We start from the raw sequence: 23369 nt of genomic DNA on the forward strand, positions 1-23369 counted from the left end.
GATATAGTAATTGAAAAAGCACCATTTAAAACTCCAACTATATATCAACATGATTCGGGAATAGATTTAGTAATAGGAAATAATTTTCTTAAATTATATCAACCATTTATACAAACAAATGATCATATAAGTCTCAATCACCCAACAAAAGGTATTATAAACACTGCAATTATCAAACATTTTGATCTTATTAAAATAATCAAACAGGAAGTTGGCTTTCAACTATGCATATTACTAACATTCGCTAAAGAAATTGTTGAAAAACAACTCGAAGAAGTATGTAGTGAAAACCCGTTAGATCATTTAAAAAATAGAAATAATCAAGAAATAATAATATTATTAAAAAACCCTAACGACGAAGTTAATATTCCAAACAAAATTCCATATAGTATCAAAGATGTTTCTGAATTTAAACAAGAATGTACTGAATTACTAGAAAAGGGAATCATTCGACCTAGCACAAGCCCTCATTCTGCACCTGCATTTTATGTAGAAAATAATAATGAAATAAAACGAGGAAAACAAAGAATGGTAATTAATTACAAGAAAATGAACGATGCTACTATTGGAGACTCATACAAATCACCACAAAAAGAATATATTTTAGAAAAAATAAAAGGAAATACACATTTTAGTACATTTGATGCAAAATCCGGATATTGGCAACTACGCTTACATGAAAATCCGAAACCACTAACTGCTTTTTCATGTCCTCCTCAGAAGCATTATGAATGGAATGTCCTTCCATTTGGTTTAAAGCAAACACCAGCAATATATCAAAGATTCATGGATGAAACCTTAAATGGTTTAGATCATATTTGTCTTGCATATATTGATGATATAATTGTTTTTACAAAAGGAAATGAACAAACACACATCGACGCAGTTATCAAAGTTTTACAAAGAATCAAAGAAAAATGTTTAGTTTTATCAAAAAAGAAATCAAAACTTTTTCAAACTACAGTTGAATATCTTGGTTTAAAAATTGGAGAAAATGGTCAACTATCTTTAACAGACAACATACGAGAAAAATTAAATATGTTTCCTAATAAACTTGAAAATAGAAAACAAATACAACGATTTCTTGGTTGTTTAAATTATATTCCAGAACAAGGATTTTTAAAAAACTTAGCAAAAGAAAGAAGAGCTTTACAAAAGAAAATATTAGAAAAAATACCTTGGTCTTGGACAAATATAGATACTATATTAGTACAAAATATAAAAGAAAAAATTCAAGTTCTTCCTACCTTATATAATGCAAAGATCGACGATTTTCTAATTGTGGAAACAGATGCGTCATAAGACACTTGGGCAGAATGCCTAAAAGCAATCATACGTGGAAAAGTATTATTAGGATTAGATAGTGAGGGAAACCTCACATCCAACCCATCAAAAGTACACAATGATAAAGCATACATTGGTATGAAAATACCATCCGAAGTAAACAATGATAAAGTATACAGTGATATGAAAATATCACCAAAAACATACACTGATACAGATGTATCACCTGAAGTATTAAAAACAGATAAATATGAGCAAAAATTATGCAAGTATATATCGGGAACATTTTCCCAAACGGAGCAAAATTACAGCACACATGAACGAGAAACACTAGCATGTCTCAAAACATTGAAAAAATGGAAAGTCGATCTACTCCAAACTAGATTCGAGTTACGAATAGATTCCAAATATCTACTTGGCTTTTGGCGATATAAATTACAAGAAGATTATTGTCGTGGACGTTTAATCCGTTGGCAATTACAATTACATCAATTTCACCCATACCTCAAGTATATCAAAAGTGCCAACAACCATATAGCAGACACACTAACAAGAGAATGGAAGCCGTCATAAAGCTACCCAGATAAGAAGCAACACTATTCATGAAAGACTAACACAAGAATTAAAAAATATTTGCTTTTTCAGAGGCGGGAGGAATGACGTAAGCAATGACGAAAAAAGCCATTATTGAAGACATTATTAAAGACATTTGTCCTTTCAATGTGGAAGGGGTTATTATATTTTTAATTATGTAAAGTGTCGGTAGAAGGATTGTTATTTTTATTTATGTAATTAAATAGAAGTGTCGGTAGGATAATTATTAAGTGTCGGTTGTATTATTTGTGATGTAACATAAAGTGTGTAACCCTCAATAGTCTAGGGGGCTATAATGTAAATATGTATGTCGTATTGCAATCAAACGATTGCAACAATAATTGTAACCGGCTCTCTTGAGCCTATAAATAGGGCCTTTGCCCAAATGAAATAAACAAGTTAAGTTTGAGTGTTTAAGACTTGAGTTGATCTCAATTGTCTTCTCTGTTGAAATAGTTGTTCTATTTCTGAATAGCAGAGTTCTATCCAAACTATCCACATAAACATTCAATTATTCAACATAATCCATCGTTAATCCATCTCAACACATCATTTAGGTATAATCTTATCCTAATATTCATTTATCCGTCATGTTGTTAAATTTGGTTTCAGAGCAATTAATCCGTCATCATGTTATTTTAAATTTGGTATGAGAGCAATTAATCCGTCCGTGAACAGTTTCCGGCCGTAAACTCCGGCCGTGAACTCAGAAACCCTAGCCGCCGGCCGCAAACTCCGACCAAAAACACCGATTTTTCGACTTTGAAGCTCCAAAACTCGATCAAAAACCCTTTTTTGTGAAAAACACGAAGAACAAACCCCCTTTATTTTTCAGAGATCTATCCAAAAACACAAGAATATTTAGAAAAAAAGATCAAATAATGCCCCAAATCTGACAAAATTGACTGATACAACTTGGCTCTGATACCAATTGTAAATCCCTAATCTGCCTGTGTATCAATCAGATCCGTTTGATGGTGCGGAATCCCAATCAAACGAATGATGTCAGATCAAATAGAAGAGAAGGAGAAGAAGAATAATATGAATATTCATATGAATTGATATGAATTAAAGTTCCAGATACAAAAGATTCACACAAAATGCTCTCTGGCCGTAAACTCTCTTCTCTCTGGCCGTAAACTCCTTAGGGTTTTCCCATCTCTACTCCTCACCCTAACACCTATATTTATACATGGAGAACATGGGCCGGATAACATGGGCTGTAAATGGGTTTACGGCCATAAGGTGTTTACGGCCGTAAACATGACCATAAACTCCTAAAATATTACAGAAAAGTAAAGTATAAACCATATTTTTGACCCAACAAAAATCCAAACTCAAACAATAATAACCAAATCCGGATGATATTCTCTCCCTATTTTTGATAACCAATGACCGAATATCAAAAATCAACAAATCATCAGATGGAGAGTGTCGGATACCAAGAGCTAAGAGAAGCTCTCCCTAGATGTATGAAGGGCCTCGATAAGAAATGAGAAAGAGTAAAATAAAAACTCTTGCGGTCATGAGGAGGCGGGTGACATAGTTGCTGAAGTTGTGCTGAGAAAATCTGTTGTGCCAAAAATAATATCCAAATATCCAAACTGCGGTGCCGGAACGCTTGAAGTGGCTTCAAAGAAAATAAAGTCCACTTGCTTAAAATAAGCAACCAAGTCATGAAAATTCCATAATGTGAAAAATGCGAAACAACTTTGTTGATCAATCGTCGTTGCGGTGCAAGCATCACAAAAAGATAATATGAAGTCCGACTGTGGTAGGAGTATTCTTCCAATAATAGTAACCGACATGAAATGAATAACCAATGTGACAATCCATGGGTAGGTTGTGGCACAAATTGGTGTTAAATAAAATAATTGGTTTTAATAAAAAAAAAATTGGTTATAATAAAAAAATGGCTAAAATAAAAATTGGTGTTAAAAAAACTGGCTAAATAAAAAAAATTCGCTGAAAAGAAAAATTAATTAAAAAAAAATCATGTAGAAAAAAAATATGAATTAAAAAAAAATAAAGTCTAAAAAAAAGGGTTTTAAAAAAGAGGGGAGGGAGGAAAAAAGGTGGGGGAGGAGGAAGAAGGAGGGAGGAGGAGGGGCTGAAGGCTGGAAGAGGTGCTACTGATGGAAGGGTTGGATCTGAAGTCTGGTGAATGCAGGTCTATGATGGTTGCAGGTCAGATAGGGTAGCTTGTCAGGGGAGATGGCTTCGGATGGATGGCGGGTGCGGTGGGAAGGTTTGGGTGCAGATGGAGTTGGCTGCGGTCCGAGAAGAAGAAAGGCAGCAGACTTCAGTAGGACAAGACTAGGCGAACCGAAGTTGCGGGTCAGCACATGCAGTCTGAGGGTAAGCCACTTCGGTCCGAGGTCGCGGTCAGGGAAGGATTTGAGGTTGCGGTCAAGAGAGGCTTTTTGGCTACGGTTCTACGGCTGCTGACCAAGGCTGCGGATAGAGGCTGAGATGACTTCGGATCAGGGGCTGAGAAGGGCTACTGAGAGGCTTCTCAGGGGACTCCGGTAGGCAGTTTTTGGCTGCGGTTCGGGGGTCCGGAAAGGACTGAACAGGTGACGAAAAATGATATTTTTTTCATGAAAAATGGTACCGCAAAGGCCAATTATTCATATTTTAATAAGAGAATCTTTTTATAAAGCATTTAAGTCAACAAGTGGGTCTTGGGAAGGCAAAAGGAAGAATATAAAGGGGGTTTTTAGGGAACAAATGGTGATGGGATTGGACTATGTCACATGGTTTTTGTTTTTTTTAGGGAGAAAATAGTGGAGCACTCTTTACCCAAAAGAGTAACAAGGACAAGATGCTTTGTGCAAACAACAACTTACGTCCAAAAAATTCAATTAGAGGATCTACAGCAACTAAAATATGAGAATCAAGAGCTTCATACCTCATAATAATGAAAGTTGCTGGAAAGAAAAATCTTCAAAAAGAAATGCTTTTCTCCACTTTCTTCAAGAAAATAAGCCCATAATCTTGTGTCTTCTCATCCAAAGAAAAATAACTCCCTGGAATACATCTTCAACCTTTTTTAAGAGACCACAAAATTATATTCTTCTCCCATTTTTCTTCATTTCTTCAACAATAAAAATAGTAACTTTTTAAAAACATCTTCTTCCAGCAATAAATAGAACGAGCAGCAGCAACAACAATTTATTTTATTGAGAAAGAATCACCTAGAAAATAGAAATAAGAAAGAACTCATAAAAAAAATTCTGGTTTGCAACCCGAAAATTTTTTTATTGCAGAAACACGGAAATATCACAAGATAATTACTGAACGGGAGTCGTTCCCTTGAACTAATCGTGAGATCTTCAAGGTACGACTCTGATACCAATTGTAGGAACCCATTTTTATAACGAACAGTGAATGTGGAAGAAAGATATCTCGAGATTAGTCGTGTTTTTGGAAGTATGAACACGAAGAACATATTATGAGTTCATAAGAAAAGACTAAGAACAAGAGAGAATAATAATATATTTCATGAAGAACATGGTGGGAGAGAAACTCTTCCTAGGTGGGGAGAACCCACCACTTTCTCTCTCTAGAATTACATTGTAAGAAAAGTGTAACTCTAACTAAGAAAAAGAAATGAGCTAGCTAAAGGAAATAAATGACCAACTCTCCCTTTATATAGGAGGGAGAGTATTTACGCCAACAATACAAAATAAAGGGAAAATACAACCTAACTATCACTCATTATTTGTGGAGCATTTACATGCACCAACAATACTCCTATGAGTCTGTCAAAGCTTTAATCGAGACCTTCACAAAGGAGCATGCCAAAAGTCTCGATGCCTCTACTAAAGATGTGGAAAATCCCGAGAAGACTGTTCGTAAGGCGACCGAAAAAGTCAAAAAAACTAGTGAATGATGTTACTGAGTTTATGGTGGATTTTCGTCGATCCTCATACAAAAACACTAAAGTTGCGAATAAAGTCATTACAAGTCTTGGCTCGACTCTTCAAACTGAGAAAGCTTCTCTTTAGAAGGTTCGCACTAAAATTCAGGCTGATAATGTTGAGCTGCAAACTTCTATTACTTCCTTACTTGATAAGCTTCAGGAGGACCTTGCTATCGAGAATTCGCTTATGCACAAACTTGCGGTAAAAACCGAGAAGATCAAAGTTCTTTCTGTGCAACTATCGCATGCATAACAGCAGAATGATGAGCTCAAGTCTGAAAAGGCTGTGATAAAAAGCTGTGTTGGAGAAGTTAATCAATTCTTGCTAAATCTCATCGAGACTCGTGATTCTTTACTCACGGTCTTCGTTCGCCAACATCTGGCTGATAAGCTTAAACCCATCTTCCCAATGCTTAATCGTATAGAAGGTGTTTCAGAGTCTTGCTCACTTCTGAAACAAGGGGGAGAAGTCAAGAAACCAGTTGCTGATGGTTCTAGTGAACAGGAATAGAAACCGACTCCAAATGATCTGAAGGGTAATGAAGCTTTAGGATTGAAAGGCAAAGGAAATTTGATCGATGATGATGAAGAAGAAGAAGAGGATGAAGATGCAAAGCTCAAACGAAAGTCTTGTGATAAAGAGCTTGATGAAAACCTACGAATTACGAGAGAAGTTGCTGCTCGTGAAAAAGAGCTTCGCGATGCACAAGTAACATTGGAAACTCAAAAGACTCTTTTCCCTCCCTGGACCATGGAGCGGATTATGAATGAAGCTATCAACAATCCGAGTACTTACTGGTTGGATCCAGTTACTTCGTTTGATCTGGAGACCGTTTTGGATTCGCAGCTTGATCTACCAATTACTACGAAGGCGTTCCTGTTTCAATGTTTTGATAAAATTGAGAAAGCACCCACTATGACGTCAACCATTCTCTTTTCTTTTTCTACCTCAAGCACGGGAAGCCTCAATATAAAACTTGGATTTCAAAGAAAATTACAGCTATGAAAAATCATCGGGCGAATTGAAACGGAGAGCTTCATCAATGCTAAATTCAAAGTTTTTCGTGGAGCAAAAAGTTCAATTTTTGAGTTTACACTCGCAGACTTGTTATGACTTAAACCATATGACTGGATTTCCTTATTCCATCTCTTTTTAAAGGATGAACACAAATTCGAACCCCTCGTGGCACATCTTAAAGGATGTTGATCTCCTACATTCACGAAGTTGCGAAAATGGATGTGGACATAGCAGCTGTTTTACAAAAGAAACCCACTGTGCTACCATAAGAAGCTCCGAATGATATCTCCAAAATGAGGCTGGGTAAAATTGAGAAAGATAACTGGAGTATGGCATTTCAGCAAAATGCTAGAGATGGTACCAATGTTCAGAAATGCTTATTTTCTTTACCAGACAAACATATCTACTCTTCTTCCTGTTTGAACTAAATTGTCGGGATAATTGATCAATGCAAAGAGAATGATGTTGCCGCCAAGAAGTACTTCGCAGATATGATAAAGTGGTACATCTCAGTTCGCAACGCCTTGGTTGGTTTAATGCCGAAACTTTTCAAGGTTCAGAAGCGTGTTCAACAGTGAAGAATCTTCATTCCTTATTGACACAAAGGGGGAGATTGTTGGGATATTTATTGTGTTGTGTCAATATTGATTATGCATGTATTTGGTCTTTATTGTTATCGGATTGCGCCTGTCCATCCGTCATTTGGTGCTAGGTTTAGACAATAAATATAGCATGCATGTATCGTTTTAGGGTTAATGTTTTTGTAGCCCTACGGATCTTTACAGAGAAGTTCCAATCAAACTATTCTAAGATATTGATAATAAAACATTTGACACACTTTCAATCACATTCAATCTTTGTTCTTATTGTTTGATTCAACTAAATTGTTCTGAATCTATCGATCTTTATTTTATTGTTTCAACAGTGATTGCCATTCGAGTTTTACCATCTTACATGGTTTCTAGCAACTAACTGCTACTATTTTCAGTAATTGCCAGTCATGGGTTTTCCATGATATATCTACGATACCCTTTTACAATTTCTTTTTTTTTCAAATTAATCAACACTTATCAGCAATAAGTCTTGCCATAAATATTTACCCCAAAACCAATCAAAGATATCCAACTATTGTATTACAAACGTAAAGGCTACCATTTCAATTAACAACAATCAACTATGATATTGTGGCCACACAAGATACAATTTCAATTAACATCAATTAGCTATGGTATTACGGCTACAAAGGTGTCACAACTAGGAACTCTATACCATGTAACAACAACAATGATAACATTTGTAAACCAAAAATGTGAAAGCATGTATGATGCTTATTCAATAACGACAAATTGTCCATCAAACGCTCTATGCAAGCACTTCAAATAGTCAACAAAGAATTGGAAACCCTAGAAACCCCGGTTTAAGTCCATTATGGACTAGGATTTCCTTATTGGGCCTAATAGGCCAATAAGCTTCCAATTTGACTATTTTGGGCTTAGAACTCTTAAATGGACTCTAATTGGACCCACTTTCATTTATTTTGACATTTTGGGCCATAATGGGACTAGAATGAAATAAAATACCCTAATGGACCTTATTGGGCCATAACTAACCTAATTAGCCCTAATGGGCCATAAAACTCATACTTGATGAATATTAGGCCGTGAATTTCTCAAAAAGGTCCAGTGGGCCAAAAACCATCAAATTGGACCCATAATAAGGATTTCAACACAAAAGGGCCAAAAATTCTATTCTTTCTACCCTCTTTCTCGGCCCAAGAGGAAATAAAAAAATATAAAACTCATGAAATAAGGAGGGTTAGCCACCTCCTTATTACACCATGGACTTCCAAGTAAAATCTCATACTTCCATGCAAGCTTGTATGATCCAACATGCATCAAGGCCTCTTTCTCTCTCTCTCTCTCTCTTCTTATCTCTCGGCCAAAGATCACAACACACACACATTTCACCAACTTCTTTCAACCTTACTCTCTCTAGAAAGTCTTCATCTTCTTCTCAAATTTTCGAAGATCTAAGGTGGATCAAGAAGGTTTCCACCAAAAACTCATCTTCCCTTGGTAAGTCCTTACACCTCTAAGTTGTATAACTTCGTTTTTATGCTAAGATCATTCAGTATAAGCATTTTGTGATCATACTCTTAGAAAACCTCAATAAGTTCGAGATCTATTCAAGGAGGGCTTGCTAAAGCCGAAAATAACATCAAACTATTCCATTTCTCTTCAAAACCGAACCCACAAACTCAAAGTGAGTTCATACCCCTATCTTTTCTATTTTTACAAGTTTTATGGGGGAGAATACAAGTAAAATGTGTAGATCTATGGGTATGTGTATGATATGTATGATTTCATGTATGTATGTGTGAAATTATGTGCTTATGTGTTGAATATGTAAACAAAAAGGAAAGAAATCTCTAGATCTATGACATAGGAAGGAAAACAAACATGATCTAAGGTATACTACACTAAACAAGTCAATAAAAATACCCTCTAGATTAAAATCAACATATTGTAACATAAAACCAACTTTTGGGCTTCAATTGTCAAATAAACAAAAGTTGGGTTAAAACTGCCATTCATGGTTTTTCTTAAGGATCAAAAGAGTCAAAACAGTTACAGTAAATGTTTTTATGAACATTATGCTCTTCAAAGAACTTGAAATGTAAATTGTAGCTTAAAGGGCCAATTTTTGGGCTTTTCGGCCCACTAAGCCCAAAATTGCGAAAAACATGATTTTCAAGGGGCTGAAATGACACATTTATCAAAACAGGGGATAAAAAGGTAAACAAGACTATTTCAAGGGTTAAAATGCTTTTCTTTTCCAAAAAGGATAAAAAATGTAAAGTTTTTGGATTTTGGGCCAAAATTGTAAAAGTTGAAAAAGTTTGGGCTTTAACCGAAAAACACTTTTCTGGAAGGGCTGAAACTGCCAAGAGAATAAATTTTGAGCTAAAAATATCAATTGAGTAAGTCCATAGGTCAAATGTGTCAAGAAAATGATTTAAGGGCTTAAAATGTCTTCTTTTGTATACAGGACTAAAATTGTTATTTTTATTAAAGAATTGGCTAAAAAGGGGTCAAACCAACATTTCGAACCAATTATTTTATTTTTAAGATATTTGAGTCAAAAATACCAAAAGTTACAACTCATGAAAATAGAGAGATGAACGTACGTATAATCCAAATATCGTTATAAACAAATCGACGGGTCTCGTGTCAATACAAAAATAACAATCTTCCAATCAAACCTTCCAACAATTATACAATTCCTAAAAAAAGTAAACAATCAAAACGTTGGGCTTGAAAGTCCAATCATGCTTGTTGGGCCTTTGTGACCCATTAACATGATTTTGGGCCCAAGGAATAATAATAAATGTTATTGGGCCTTCTACGACCCAATTTCATATTTAAGGGACCCTCAATGGCTTTTAAGTGCTATTGGTGTCGCAACTAGAAATTTTGTGCCTTGTAACTGCAACACATAAGTAAAATTTTGAATCAAAAACTTAAGAGCATGATTGATGCTTACTTTATGACATCAAAATTTGCAATCAAATACACCATACAAGCATTACAAATGGTCAACAAGCAATTGGAAACCCTAAAAGTTCTTGCTTAGGTCCATTTTGGACTAGGACTTCCTTATTGGGCCCAATGGACCAATAAGCTTCCAATTTGACCATCTTGGGTTTAGAACTCTTAAATGGGCTCTAATTGGACCCATTTCCATTTAATTCAATATTTTGGGCCATATTGGGCCTAGAATGAAATAAAATACCCTAATGGACCTTATTGGGTCACAACAAATTTATATAGCCCTAATGGATCATAAAAATCATTCCTTAATTTATTTGGGCCGAAAATTACATAATTAAGTGTAATATGGGCTTAAACACAAGAAGCCCAATATTCTTCCTTTCCTTTCTCCTCTTCTCGGCCCAACAACCCAACATGGAAGAGGGTTGACTTTCAATTGCCACCTCTTTATTACCTCTTGGATCTCCATGCACTAACTCATGTTCCCATGCACACATCACTTCACTCACTTCTCTTCCCCCTCTCTCTTTTTCCTTTCGCCGAGAGTCTCCCAAACACACACACTTCACAACAAAACTCTCTCTAAATCACTCAAGACTCATCCCTTCTTCTTCATCCAAAAATCTCGAAATTTTGCTTGTGTTTCAAGAGGATTTCACAAGATAATCATCATCCTTTGGTAAGTTTTCACATGTCTAAGTTACAAAACTCCTCTCTCATGTAAGATCACTTATTCTAAACAAGTTTTTGGTGATCATACTCCTAAAAAACTCCTTAAGTTCGAGATCTTCCAAGGAGGCTTGCTAGGATCAAGTTTTCTTCATTTCTTCCTTCTAAACCGAAAACAACAAGCAAAGGTGAGCTTCATACCCCCTATTTTTCGGTTTTTATAAGTTTTGTGGGGGGGTGGGGGGAATACAAGCAAATGTGTAGATCTATGAGTATATGTATGCTTTGTGTGATTTCTATGCTTGTTTATATGTTCTCATGTGATTGTGGTGTTGGATCTAGTCAAAAAGACCTTAAAACCGAGATCTACATTAAGTTGTATGAAATAAGTATAAATTATGTTATTTCACACAAATCATTTCTAGAAAAATAACCAAGTTGCTTAAAGTGAACATCTTTGGGCTTAAAACCCATTTTTGAACTCAAAATGCTAAAAATATGAAACTAAAGGGCCCAAAATGTCAAAATACAAATTTTGAGGGTTGATATGAGTCAAAACAGTTTCAAGAATGTATTTTCTGGAAATTTACTCTTTTGAAGGATTAAAATGTGAATTTTTAAGCATAATGGGCCAAAAATGAACTTTTCGGCCCAATAAAACCCAAATTGCGAGATTTTCAAATTAGAGGGGCTGAAACTGTACTTTTCTGTAAAACAGGGGACTACTAGTGCTCCAAGTCCATTTCAGGGGTTAAAAATACTTTTCATATTTAAAAGGGACCAAAGATGCAAAAATTTTCTATTTTGGGCCAAAAGTGTAAAAATTGCGAAAATAGAGGTTTCAGCCTAGAAAACTTCATTCTGAGGGACTAAAACTATTTTTCAAATAAATTCGAGCTGAAAATACCTTTTCAACAAGTTTTGATACTAAAGTGTCAAGAAAAATGGTTTAAGGACTAAAATGGAAATTCTTTTATACAAAGGGTCAAAAGTGTAAATTTATCCAAAAGTAAGGGGCTGCAGAAAGTAAAATTCTAATGTTTTAAACAACAAATCCATTATGATGAAATACTAGTACCACGACTACCGACGAAACATAATACACCTTCAACACCAAAAATCGTTACCAAACGAATTGATTCGGTCTCGAATCAATAATGAATCAAAAATCTATACACGACGATACTACAATACACACGCTGAAATTACGGGAAGTCAATACACATGCGGGAATTCACCAGACGTCGATACACCATCTTTGGGCCCGAAAGTTTCAAATCGTGTTTGTTGGGCCTAGCTAGCCCAATGACATGATCTTTAGGCCCGAAGGAAACTCGCTTACATGTTGTTGGGTCTTATATGACCTAATTCCATGTAAAAGGACTTTCACTGGCTTTTGTGCTGTTGGGCCCCAAGGGTCTTTTGGTACTGCTAGCAAAGTCTAGAATTCACCAATGCGATTCGGGCCAAGGGCCTTTCGCATTCACGATAGCCTTGAACGACTTATGGAAATAACGGGGGCTTCGCACCCTCTTTTCTCCTCGGTTGTGGGGCTATGGGAAGTCAGGGTGGTTGGATTAAGTGAATAGTATGGACGACGCCTAAGGGATCGTTTGTATAGTTGTAAACTAGTCGTTTTCATTAATGCGTGTTTATAACAATTCACAATCCATAATTAATCCAATGTCACCTGGAATTATCGAATACACACGTCACAACGGTATAACAAAATATAGAACGCGTAATTCAAAGTATTAGGAAAACATCGGGTTTTCCTAGGGTTTTCAATTCATACACCTACAAGATGCATACCAAGTCTAACAATTTTTTTTTACATTTATAGAAACAAACAAGCATACTTACGGATCTTCACACTTTTTCCACGATACTCTTTTCAGAAAATATCGGATTTTCTGGTGGTTTTCAAAACAATACAAAACATTATATTTCAAACATTACTTATGGACTCACCAACATTTCATATGTTGACGTTTTTCAAAATACTTGTATTCTCAGGTAACAGGTAATTCGAAGGGAAAAATGTACTCAGTGATGTCTTGTTGTTTGTTTAACTAGTATCGAACAATCTACTTTTTGGGAATGTAATGTTATGAAACAATGTACTAAATGTAAACACTACCGGTTGTACTATTTCAATGCATGGTGATGAATGATGTTATGTTTCATGTATATTCACTGTGATGGTATTCAATTGAGTCACAACAGCCCTCGGACGTTTCCGCCGTCTGGTTCGGGGGTGTGACAATTGGGCCTTAGTGGCCCATTAGTACTGCTAGTAAGGTCCAAGCAAACGAATACAGGTCGATAATCAATAGTAATCAAAGTCAATTGAGATTTAGTGAGTAATAACGGGTGGCACCAACGTGTGTCGGTCGTAGTCTGTAGTTATAATCAAAGTCTCCTAGAGGGAGAGCGATAGTTTGTGTATAGATCTATACGGGGGTGACTCCCCCATACCTCAGGTGTTCGCTAAAGTTAGACTCGGCCAATCTAGGGTGACAAAATCTTAAGATCAATTCTGGCGTTTGCCAGAGTGCTAAGACAGACGAACTAGTCATTATCATGCATGGTTATAACGACTCACATAAATAAATCCAATATAAATCAAGTAATCAAAGTAAGTCAAAATCATTCACGTGATGGGATAACAATTCGAACCGTTATATGATATTTTTATTTTCGGAAAACATCGGGTTTTCCGGGGAAGTTCAACATTTTTCACTGGTACTTTTAATACAAAGCTTTTCAATTATACACGTTTTGAAATCACCATGCATATATTTACGGATCTTCATACTTTTTATAAACAATGGTCTTTTCAGAAAATATCGGATTTTCTGGGTTGTTTTTGTTCAAACTACACAAAACATTTTCATATCAAACCTGCTTATGAACTCACCAACATTCCATATGTTGACCGTTTTCAAAATAACTTGTATTCTCAGGTAACAGGTAAGCTGAGGAGTAGTACCAAGTATGTTAGTGTGTTGTGCTTTTGAAAACTATCAAACAGTTTATGTATGGATTTGTAATGTTAAAACAATGTACTTGATGTGAACAACATCAGTTGTAATATATTGATGCATGGTGATGTTTATGTTATGATTCATGTATATTCATTGTGATGATATTCAATTTATGTCACGCGAGCCCTCGGACGTTTCCGCCGTCTGGTTTGGGGGTGTGACAAAAGGGTACCATTTCAAATCGCTAGCTATTCGCAATGGTTTTTTCACAAAGGCTCACCAAAAAAATCATCGGGTATCAACAATAGGTCGTTCTATAAAGGTTCAACAAAATAAATTATCACCTATCAGCAATAGGTCTTGCCACAAAGACTCACCAAAATAATATTTAACTATCATGAATAGGTCTTGATTTAGAGGCTCGCCAAAATTAATCAACAATTAACAGCTATGGTTAATAGCTATAAAATGTTATCATATTATAAACAATAACCAACTATCATTTTTAGCTAAAAATCTTATCATATTATTTAACAATAACCGGATATAGTTTCAACATTACAAACTTATCATATCATTCAACAATGATTAATAATGACATATTTCACACATTTCTATTATAACCACATATCTAGATATCAATTTATCAAAGAAGAAATATGATTACTCACCTTAGGTTTTACTTGAGAAAGAGTTCCCAAATTCTTGGAATTCCTTATCATCCTTAGCCAACTATTAAATAACACATCATAGTTTTAGTATCAAACTCAACAAAACAACAAGCTTTTTAATACAACCTCACTTTATAATATCCTCTTAACTATCTCCATCACCCATTTCACCCCTTATACAACATAAGCTTGAAATTGTTAGTTTGTCATATATTTCTCCATCCAAGTCTTATGTTACAATAATATATATATATATATATATATATATATATATATATATATATATATATATATATATATATATATATATATATATATATATAACTTCGAGCTCAATGTGATATACATAAAGTATTGGGATGTGGTTGTAATTACTCCATGTTAGGTGATTTGGTGTATTCGAAATGTTCTTCATGATGGTTAGTCTAAATCATCAAAAATCAAGGGTTATGTATGATGAATCACTACGTGATCTTACTTTTGGTTGTCAATTTGGATCTCAAATCACACACTTAATTGGATTAGTTGGTTGCAAAACCTAAAAGTAGCTATTCCTTAGATCATATTATTTTATGAGGATAAATTTAGATAATAGAATAATTATTTTAAATATATTCATTGCCTCATTTGCTATTTACATAGTAACCATTTTGTTTATCTCTTGTAATGTGTCTAAATCCATTTGCAATCATGTTGAAAGTTTGTGGGATCTAAATCGTCCTCAAGTTGTCACAACTATAGAATGGTTGATTTGGCTCAACCACTCTATTAGTCCTTTGCTAGAGTTAAAGAAAAGCTTGTGGTTGTGCTTACAAATTTACTATATTTTTGGGATGCTTTAGAGTTTTCAAAATACTTGGATTTTTGTTCCTCAAAAACAAAAAAACCAAAATTGACTTGTTTGTTAAAATCTTTACCAAATCTTTTTTTTTGTTGATAAATACAGATTGAAAGTTAAAAGTTAATTGAATAGGAAGATTACGAAATTCAAAAAAGATGGTGATATGATTATATATTTTTATATTGCTCCTTGGTAGGGTGGAAAGAGAAATTCAAAAAAAATGTTAATATGGTTATATATTTTTTATATAGAAATATAAGTAATTTAACCTATACAAATGAGATTTTTAAAGAAAATAATTATAAATTTAGTTTTTGAAAAAACAACCACTTTCTTTCGAATGCTTTATTCCGGGATATTGTTCACATTCCAGACTACTTTTCAAATTTTTTTTTTCAAAGAATGCTTTATTCCATGTTTCATCAACAAATTCTCGAGTTATTTTTTCTTTGTTTTTTTGAAAAAAAAAATCCTCATTTATGTCCAAAAATATCTATTTAAAAATGTTTAATTTCATATTTTTTAATAAAATGTCTAATTTTATGCACTAATGTCTTATATAGTTTACATTTACTATGTGTGTTTAACTTTTTATAGATTTAAATAAAAATAGTTTTTTTTTTCTCGAAATTTCAGAATTTTTAATCGGATTTTTCTTGAAATTTCGCAGGGCTTTTTTTCTCGAAATCTGAAATGTCAATCTGGAATTTGCAATGTTAGTCTGAAATCTGACATGATAGTCTGAAATGTACTTTTTGTTATAAAAAAATGTTTTTTTTTGTCTAAAATGTTCATTCCGGACAAAAATGGTAATTTTTGCTAAAATCAAATTTTTTGGTTTACTTTTTTCAAATAAGTATTAAATTATGGTTATATTACTTAAATCTTTTTTTATACTGCTACTTGTTAGGATAGAGAGAGCTTATCCACCTCACCCTCCCAACATACATGTCACATGCACAACAACATTAGAGTGCTCGGTGTGGGCAACGCCCACTCCCGTTATGATGACGTGGATGCCGAAAAACATCAGTATAACGCCGAGAACACCATCCCCGAATCCCGTTAAGATATAAAGCGTTACCCAAGCTTGGTAACGACAACGAAAGGCAGACCTGTTTCTTCTTTCTTCCTTCCTTTGTGTTTCTTCTTTCTTGCTTCTTCCTTGGCCTCACAACGCAGTTAAAGGTTGACCGCCCTAAAAAACTAGTAACGCAGTTGACGGAAAGAAGAAGAGAGAAGATAATGATGTGGCGAGGATATGGGTGTGACCTATACCTAATAGTCTTTGTATTTCTCTATTATCTCACGTCCAACCATCTTAACCCACAACACATGAAAATTCATTTATTATTTTATTTCAACCCACACACTCTGGTACAAATTTGGATGCGTATAGTACAAATAGGAAAAACAAAAGAGAGCTCGGAAGGTATGGCTTACCTAACCTGACATTCCACCGTTCTGTCGGTACCGCCTGTTGACGAAGTGAAGAATAGTATAGCAGGTGGTACTAAGCCCGCTCTCATAGTATGGTAGAACCCGTACACAAAATCAATAATGTCGTCCAAAAGAAAACATGGACATATAAGCTTAGTTAAACTTTCACTCTTTTAGGCTGAAGGGTGTGGGCGCGGTCCCAGACCGTAGTTTGTGCCACGTCAACCAAGAACACCGCCCCCAGACCGCGGTCTGGTGCGGTCTTGGCCGCAGTGCGGTCCTGGCCGCAGTGCGGTCCTTAAGTGCCGTGTTTTCTGATTGGTGGATGGGAAAATGGGAGGTTTGACCGGTTGTTGGGTATTTATTTTATTTTATTTTTTTATTTTTATTTTTATTTTTATTTTTATTTTTTTATTTTTTTGCTTTTTCTTTCTTATATATACATATCTAACTTCATTTTTTTTCACAACACAATCTCTTCTCTTTCTCAAAAAACTTTTTAAAAAAAATCAACACTCTCTCAAAAATGTCATCTTCTTCATCTTCTGAAGAATTTCAGACTATTTTTGATACCGCTATTGCGTGTGTTCAAATGGTGGAACAAACATACAACCTTGTATGTAACAATGTAGCTGCAAGTTCTCAACGGAGAACACGAAGATATATTTGCAGAAATCGTGAAGAAGCCAACCAATGTTTGGTGTAAGACTATTTTGTAGAGAATGTCACTTATAAAGGGTATTATTTTCGTAGGCGCTTCAGAATGCTCAAAGGTTTATTCGAACGTATCGTTGAAGATGTAACGATGGAGTGTAGTTTTTTCCAACAACGCTACAATGCTAGAGGTACACCCGGTTTCACTCCCTTACAAAAATGCACGGCCGCACTTCGTCAGTTAGCATATGGCATTCCGCCTGATGCGTTAGACGAAAGTTTTAGGATGTCTGCTAGGATCGCACGAGATAGTCTCCATTTTTTTTGCAAAACTGTGATTCAGTTTTATGGTCCAAAATATTTACGTAAGCCTACATGTAATGACATCCTGAAATTGCAAGCTCATCATGCTAGTGTGCATGAGTTTCTTGGAATGCTAGGAAGCTTAGACTGTCTCCATTGGGCATGGGAAAATTGCCCTACATCATATTTTGGGCAATTTACCCGAGGTGATCATGGTCACCCAACGGTCATACTTGAAGCAGTTACATCACAAGATATGTGGATTTGGCATGTTTTTTTTGGTTCTCCTGTTTCGATTAACGACATCAACGTTCTTAATCGTTCACCAATATTTAACAACATATACGATGGATCCGCACCAGATTCTTCTTTTCAAGTGCGTGGAACGCCATATAAGTATGCTTATTATCTAATCGATAGAATCTATCCTGAGTATGTTGTGTTTGTTAAATCGTTTACAGCTCCACATGGTTCTAGACGAAAGAAATTCAAGAGAGCTCAAGAAAGAGCTAGGAAGGATGTTGAGTGTGCTTTTGGCGCTCTGAAGAAACGGTGGTTCATATTGAAATGTCATGTGAAACGGTGGTTCATGTTGAGCGTGCTTTTGGCGCTCTCGGAGAACGACTTTATGTAGTTTGCTTTAGTTATTTTATTTGTGTTTTTTAAGTTTCTAGGATTATTTAAATGTCATGTGTGTGGTTTTCGTGTTTTTATTTATTTATTTTTTTTATTGCAATGTAATGTTTTTCTTTTTAATTTTCAAGTAATGAAAAATTATGTTTTTTTTTATTAAAATAGAAGTTTTCTTAATTTAAAATAGTTAAAAAAAAGTTTTATTAAATTAAAATAGTTAAAAAAAAATGTGTGGCACCAGTCCTTTGGTTTGGCAAGAAACCATACTTAAGTGGTAAAAAATGACATGATGCTTATATGGCGGGGAAGAAAGTGCAATTTCAGTGGCACCACACTCTCCAGCCTTAATGTGATAAAACTTCAAAGTTCAGTCTTCTCACTTTGAAGTGTGGCGTTTTATCTCTCTCATTATTATAATTTCAGTGTATTTATAAATTATAAATTTGAACTTCTTAGTTTTTAAGTACTATATAATACTAACAATTAACAATATATGAACATTGTTTTTATTATTGTTTTAATTATTTTAATTATAATTTGTAAATAATACATGTTTTTCAACGGAAATTTGTGTGGCCCGATGTTTGAGCATGGCTTATTTCGCACTTTGAAGTATATCCGCCCCGTCCTACTATTATTATTTTTATTTTTTATTTGTTTTTTAGGCTAGGCTTGCCGTTTAATTTCTTTTTCTATGAATTTGTTCATTATCTCTGTTTTCTGTACTTTTAGCCAAACTTTTAGTTTTTATTACAACAGTTATTCAAAAAATAATCAAAATTCTCCCCAAATTTTCACTTAAAAGTATTTTTATATCAAACATAATTTTTTTTACAAAATCAACTCTTTACAAATTCTATTTACAATTTTTTTTAGATATTTATCCCAAAACTTCTTGTTTTTTGATGATATCATTTTAGAAAAAAGTTTTTTTTTTATTTATTTTTTATTTATTTTATTATTTTTTTTTAAGATTGTAAAAACCTAAAAGATGATTGTTTTTAATAATATCGTGAACTATATAAACCAGGATGATATTACATTCATTTTGTGGAATCATAATATTTAAATATTCTATTAGACATGGATTAGTTTTGTAATTCTTTAAACATATAAATAGCTTTTATAAAAAAATCTACGCATTGACATTTTTTTGTAAATTATAGAGGCAACTATTTTAGTTTATTTTATATATAAAGACCAAACCTACCAACATACGAAAGTTTTAAACAAATAAATCGATTTTGATGAAACAAAATCTGGACATAAAGTTAGTTTTTGTAATTTCTTTTCTATACAAGGATCAAACTACAAAATATATATTACTTATTTTCCAATTATAAAATATTTTTTTACAGTATAGCTCAATATAATTTTTTTTATAGCCGAGTACATCTACCTTAATTATAACTTATGAGTGTTGATTTATTAAATACATATAAACTTAAAAAGTGTTTCGTACGTTTATAAGTATACGAAAAATATTTTTATAAGAAATTAAATATATTCATATATTTTCTTGATATTCATCATTCTATTCATGTTAAACTGTGACATGTGTTACATTTAATAAAATTAATAATATTTTAATATACTTGTCATCATTTAAAATGAATAAAAAAAATATGTACGAAGTAAATGTGGAAGGATATTTAGAGGATGTTTGGTTAAACTTATTAAAAATGCTTTTAACTTTTTAACTTATAACGATTTTAAAACAAAACCCTGTATTTGGCTAAGTTTATGCATAATGTTATAAGCTGATAAACCATTTTTAGTGTTTGACAAAAAAAATTGCTTATGTGTATAAAATTACAAAAAATGCATTTCTTTTTATATTATGACTCATTTTTTCTATTATAACAAACCCTTTTTTTAACTAATAATAACTTTTAATATTATATTTATATCCATAGTATTTAAAAAAAAAGTCTTTAATTTAATTCTATTAAGATTTTTCTAAAATTAATAAATATTTAATGTTTTAACAATTGAACAAAACAGTCTTTTTGAACAATTAAACAGAACAAACTTTAATTCGCAGAAGAATCATTCATAAACATTAGTTAGACTAATATTTTGGGTAAATGATGCAAAATCCATTCTTTATTACTTTTCAACAAATTACATAATTGAAACCTAAGAAGAATACGCATACACAACAATCAAATAGACTTGTTTTGTTGAGTATCAGCGCTACCAGTTGATCTAAAACCAATTAGTGTTAGAAATGATGCAATGTTACTCATATAGTTCATTCAGCTCTCCAAGACCATGCATTCGATTGCGGCACTCCAGGCCATTGTGCGAGGACTTGGTCGATGTCATTTCTGACCCCTAAAAATCCCCCCCCCCCTCTTGGAAATTGCTCCTAAGAGAATCAAACTCTCGTCACTGACTCTGATACCACTTGTTGAGCATCAACGCTACAGGTTGATCTAAAACCAATTGGTGTTCGAAATGGCACAACCTTACCCATATAGTGCATTCAACCTTCCAGGACCAAGCATTCGATTGCTGCACTCTAGGCCATCGTACGAGGACTTGGTCGATGCCATTTCAGGCCCCCAACAATTTTGCATATGAATCAAACAAGAAAATCTCTAGTGATTTGCCACAGGCCTCGCAAGTTTGGAATCAGAGTTCTAGTTCCACTTCCAATTCTAATTCCGATTTCGGTTCCTTATATGTCTTACTCAGGAATCAATCCCAATAAGAGGAAAAGAGTTTTATTTTTGGTGTCATTGGTAGAATTTTCACATGTAATGACAATATAACTCACGTGGTTGAAGATGATGCTCAATCGCTTTAATTTAATGTAAGTTTCTTTTAAAATTTCACATTTCTTAAAAGTAAATCATTGAAAATTGAACCTCGTGCTAAGTTCATGCTAAGAAAAACTTCACCTAGTGATTGTTTACTTGTTTTACAAATAAGATTTACCATTAGTTGCTACTTTTAACATCTAGGCTAAATTGAAAATTAAAGAATAAACAAAGCACCTTAAAATCATTAACAATCCTCCCTAATAAATAAAGAACTTTTTACCACATGTTATCTTTTCCTTCATTTAGATACATCACATTTTCTACAATTTTTGAATTTTCTATTTTCCACTTGTCATTTTATTGTATTTTTTATGTTATTAAATTAAAATTCCACATTTAATATGTATGGTAATATATATGTAAATTATTTATTAAAAAATGTTTATATATGTAATGTATTCAATACATTAAAGTCTTATTAATTTTAATAATTCAAAATTTTTCTCATTTTTCTTATAGATTCAAAATTTTCAAATTGTTAAAATTGCATATTTTTTTTAAATAAACTCATGTAATACATGATTCTCACACCTAGTATTGAATAATTAAACATAACAACTCGACTTTGTAATCCTTCAAACTCATATAATCCTTCAAACTCTTCAGTATTTCATTCAAAATCGGTTTCCATTTTGCATTCAAATGTAAACTACTTTCATTACAAATGTGTAACATCCCGAGTTCAGGAGTGCAATTTCAGGGTTCAAAGTGAAATTGTGAATGGTCAACTCGGCGAGTCCATGGGTGGACTCGGCGAGTAGGGTCGCGATTCTAGTCGCGTGTTAAGTGGCCAACTCGGCGAGTCGGCGACTGGACTCAGCGAGTTGGTGTTGTGTGGAGAAAACCCTAATCCCATGGATTGAGCCCTATATAAAGAACATAATACCCTCTCCCTAGCCTCTTTGCTCTCCCTTGAAGTCCAGAAAGCCTAATATTCATGTGTGAGAGAATTAGAGAGCATTTAGATCTTGAAGGAGTGTATGTTGAAGAAATCTTTGAAGATTAAGAGGCTTGGATCAAGGGGCTTTGCAAGGTTTTGGCTTATTCTTCTGTTGGAGTCTTCTTTGGAGATAAGGATTCGTTGCTTGAGCTGTTATCCATCTAGATCTATCATTTGTGGGATTTTTGGGAATTTATCTAATGCTATCTTGAGTTTGTTGGTTGGATCTGAGGTTGCAACCTCATATCTAGAGTAGTGATGATCCAAAAGAGCATAAAGTCCCTGTTTAAGAGCTGTTGATGAAGCCTTTTAGTCCTAAACCTTAGCCAAGAGTGTATTATGCTTAGATCTCCTTGGATTCAAGTAAAGTTTGCTACTTTACGTGATGGATGGCTTGTATAAGAGTAGATCTATGGATTTGAGACCCTACATGGCTTGGAAAGCCTTTGTATGGGTTAAGAGCTAGTGGTACTCGGCGAGTCATATGGGTGTACTCGGCGAGTTGCATGAAGATGGGCAGCAACTCGACGAGTTGGAAGAACAACTCGGCGAGTTGGTTGAAGATAGCCTTGGACTCGGCGAGTCTGTTCTTGGACTCGGCGAGTCTGGTCGTGAGGTCCTAACCTTTTCTGGTTAAGCTGTGAATTAGTGAGTTAAGGGATGACTCAGTGAGTTGAGTACGATTAGACTCAGAGTTGTGGCACTTGGCGAGTCTTGGGGCGACTCGGCGAGTTGAGTCGTGTTATGGGAGTTTAAGAGCATGGGGACTCGACGAGTCAACGGGTTGACTCGGCGAGTAGAGTCAGTCAGGAGGGTTGACTTTGGCTGAGGACTTTGACTTTGACCAAGAGTTTACCAGTTGACTTCCAGGGGTATTTTGGTAATTATGGGTATCTATTGAGTTCAGTCTTTTGGTATTGATCAGTGGTGGAGTTTGTGGTGGAGTTTGTGTCGGAGGTTGGAGCAGCGTGATCTTATCCTTTTCAGTCAGCAGTTGCGAGGTGAGTTATCCTTACTATATCAACGGGGTC

The 23369-nt window shown here is 34.3% G+C and overlaps 1 protein-coding gene across 1 annotated transcript; it reads left to right on the forward strand.

The window, feature by feature from the left end:
* Positions 1-17785: 17785 nt before the first annotated feature.
* On the forward strand, positions 17786-18571 carry LOC111887223 (uncharacterized). The gene has a single exon (XM_023883389.1). The coding sequence runs from the start codon at positions 17786-17788 to the stop codon at positions 18569-18571; it is 786 nt and encodes a 261-aa protein (XP_023739157.1).
* Positions 18572-23369: the final 4798 nt, after the last annotated feature.

The sequence above is a fragment of the Lactuca sativa genome, chromosome 5 (genome assembly GCF_002870075.4).
Source record: "Lactuca sativa cultivar Salinas chromosome 5, Lsat_Salinas_v11, whole genome shotgun sequence".
Lineage (NCBI taxonomy): Eukaryota > Viridiplantae > Streptophyta > Magnoliopsida > Asterales > Asteraceae > Lactuca > Lactuca sativa.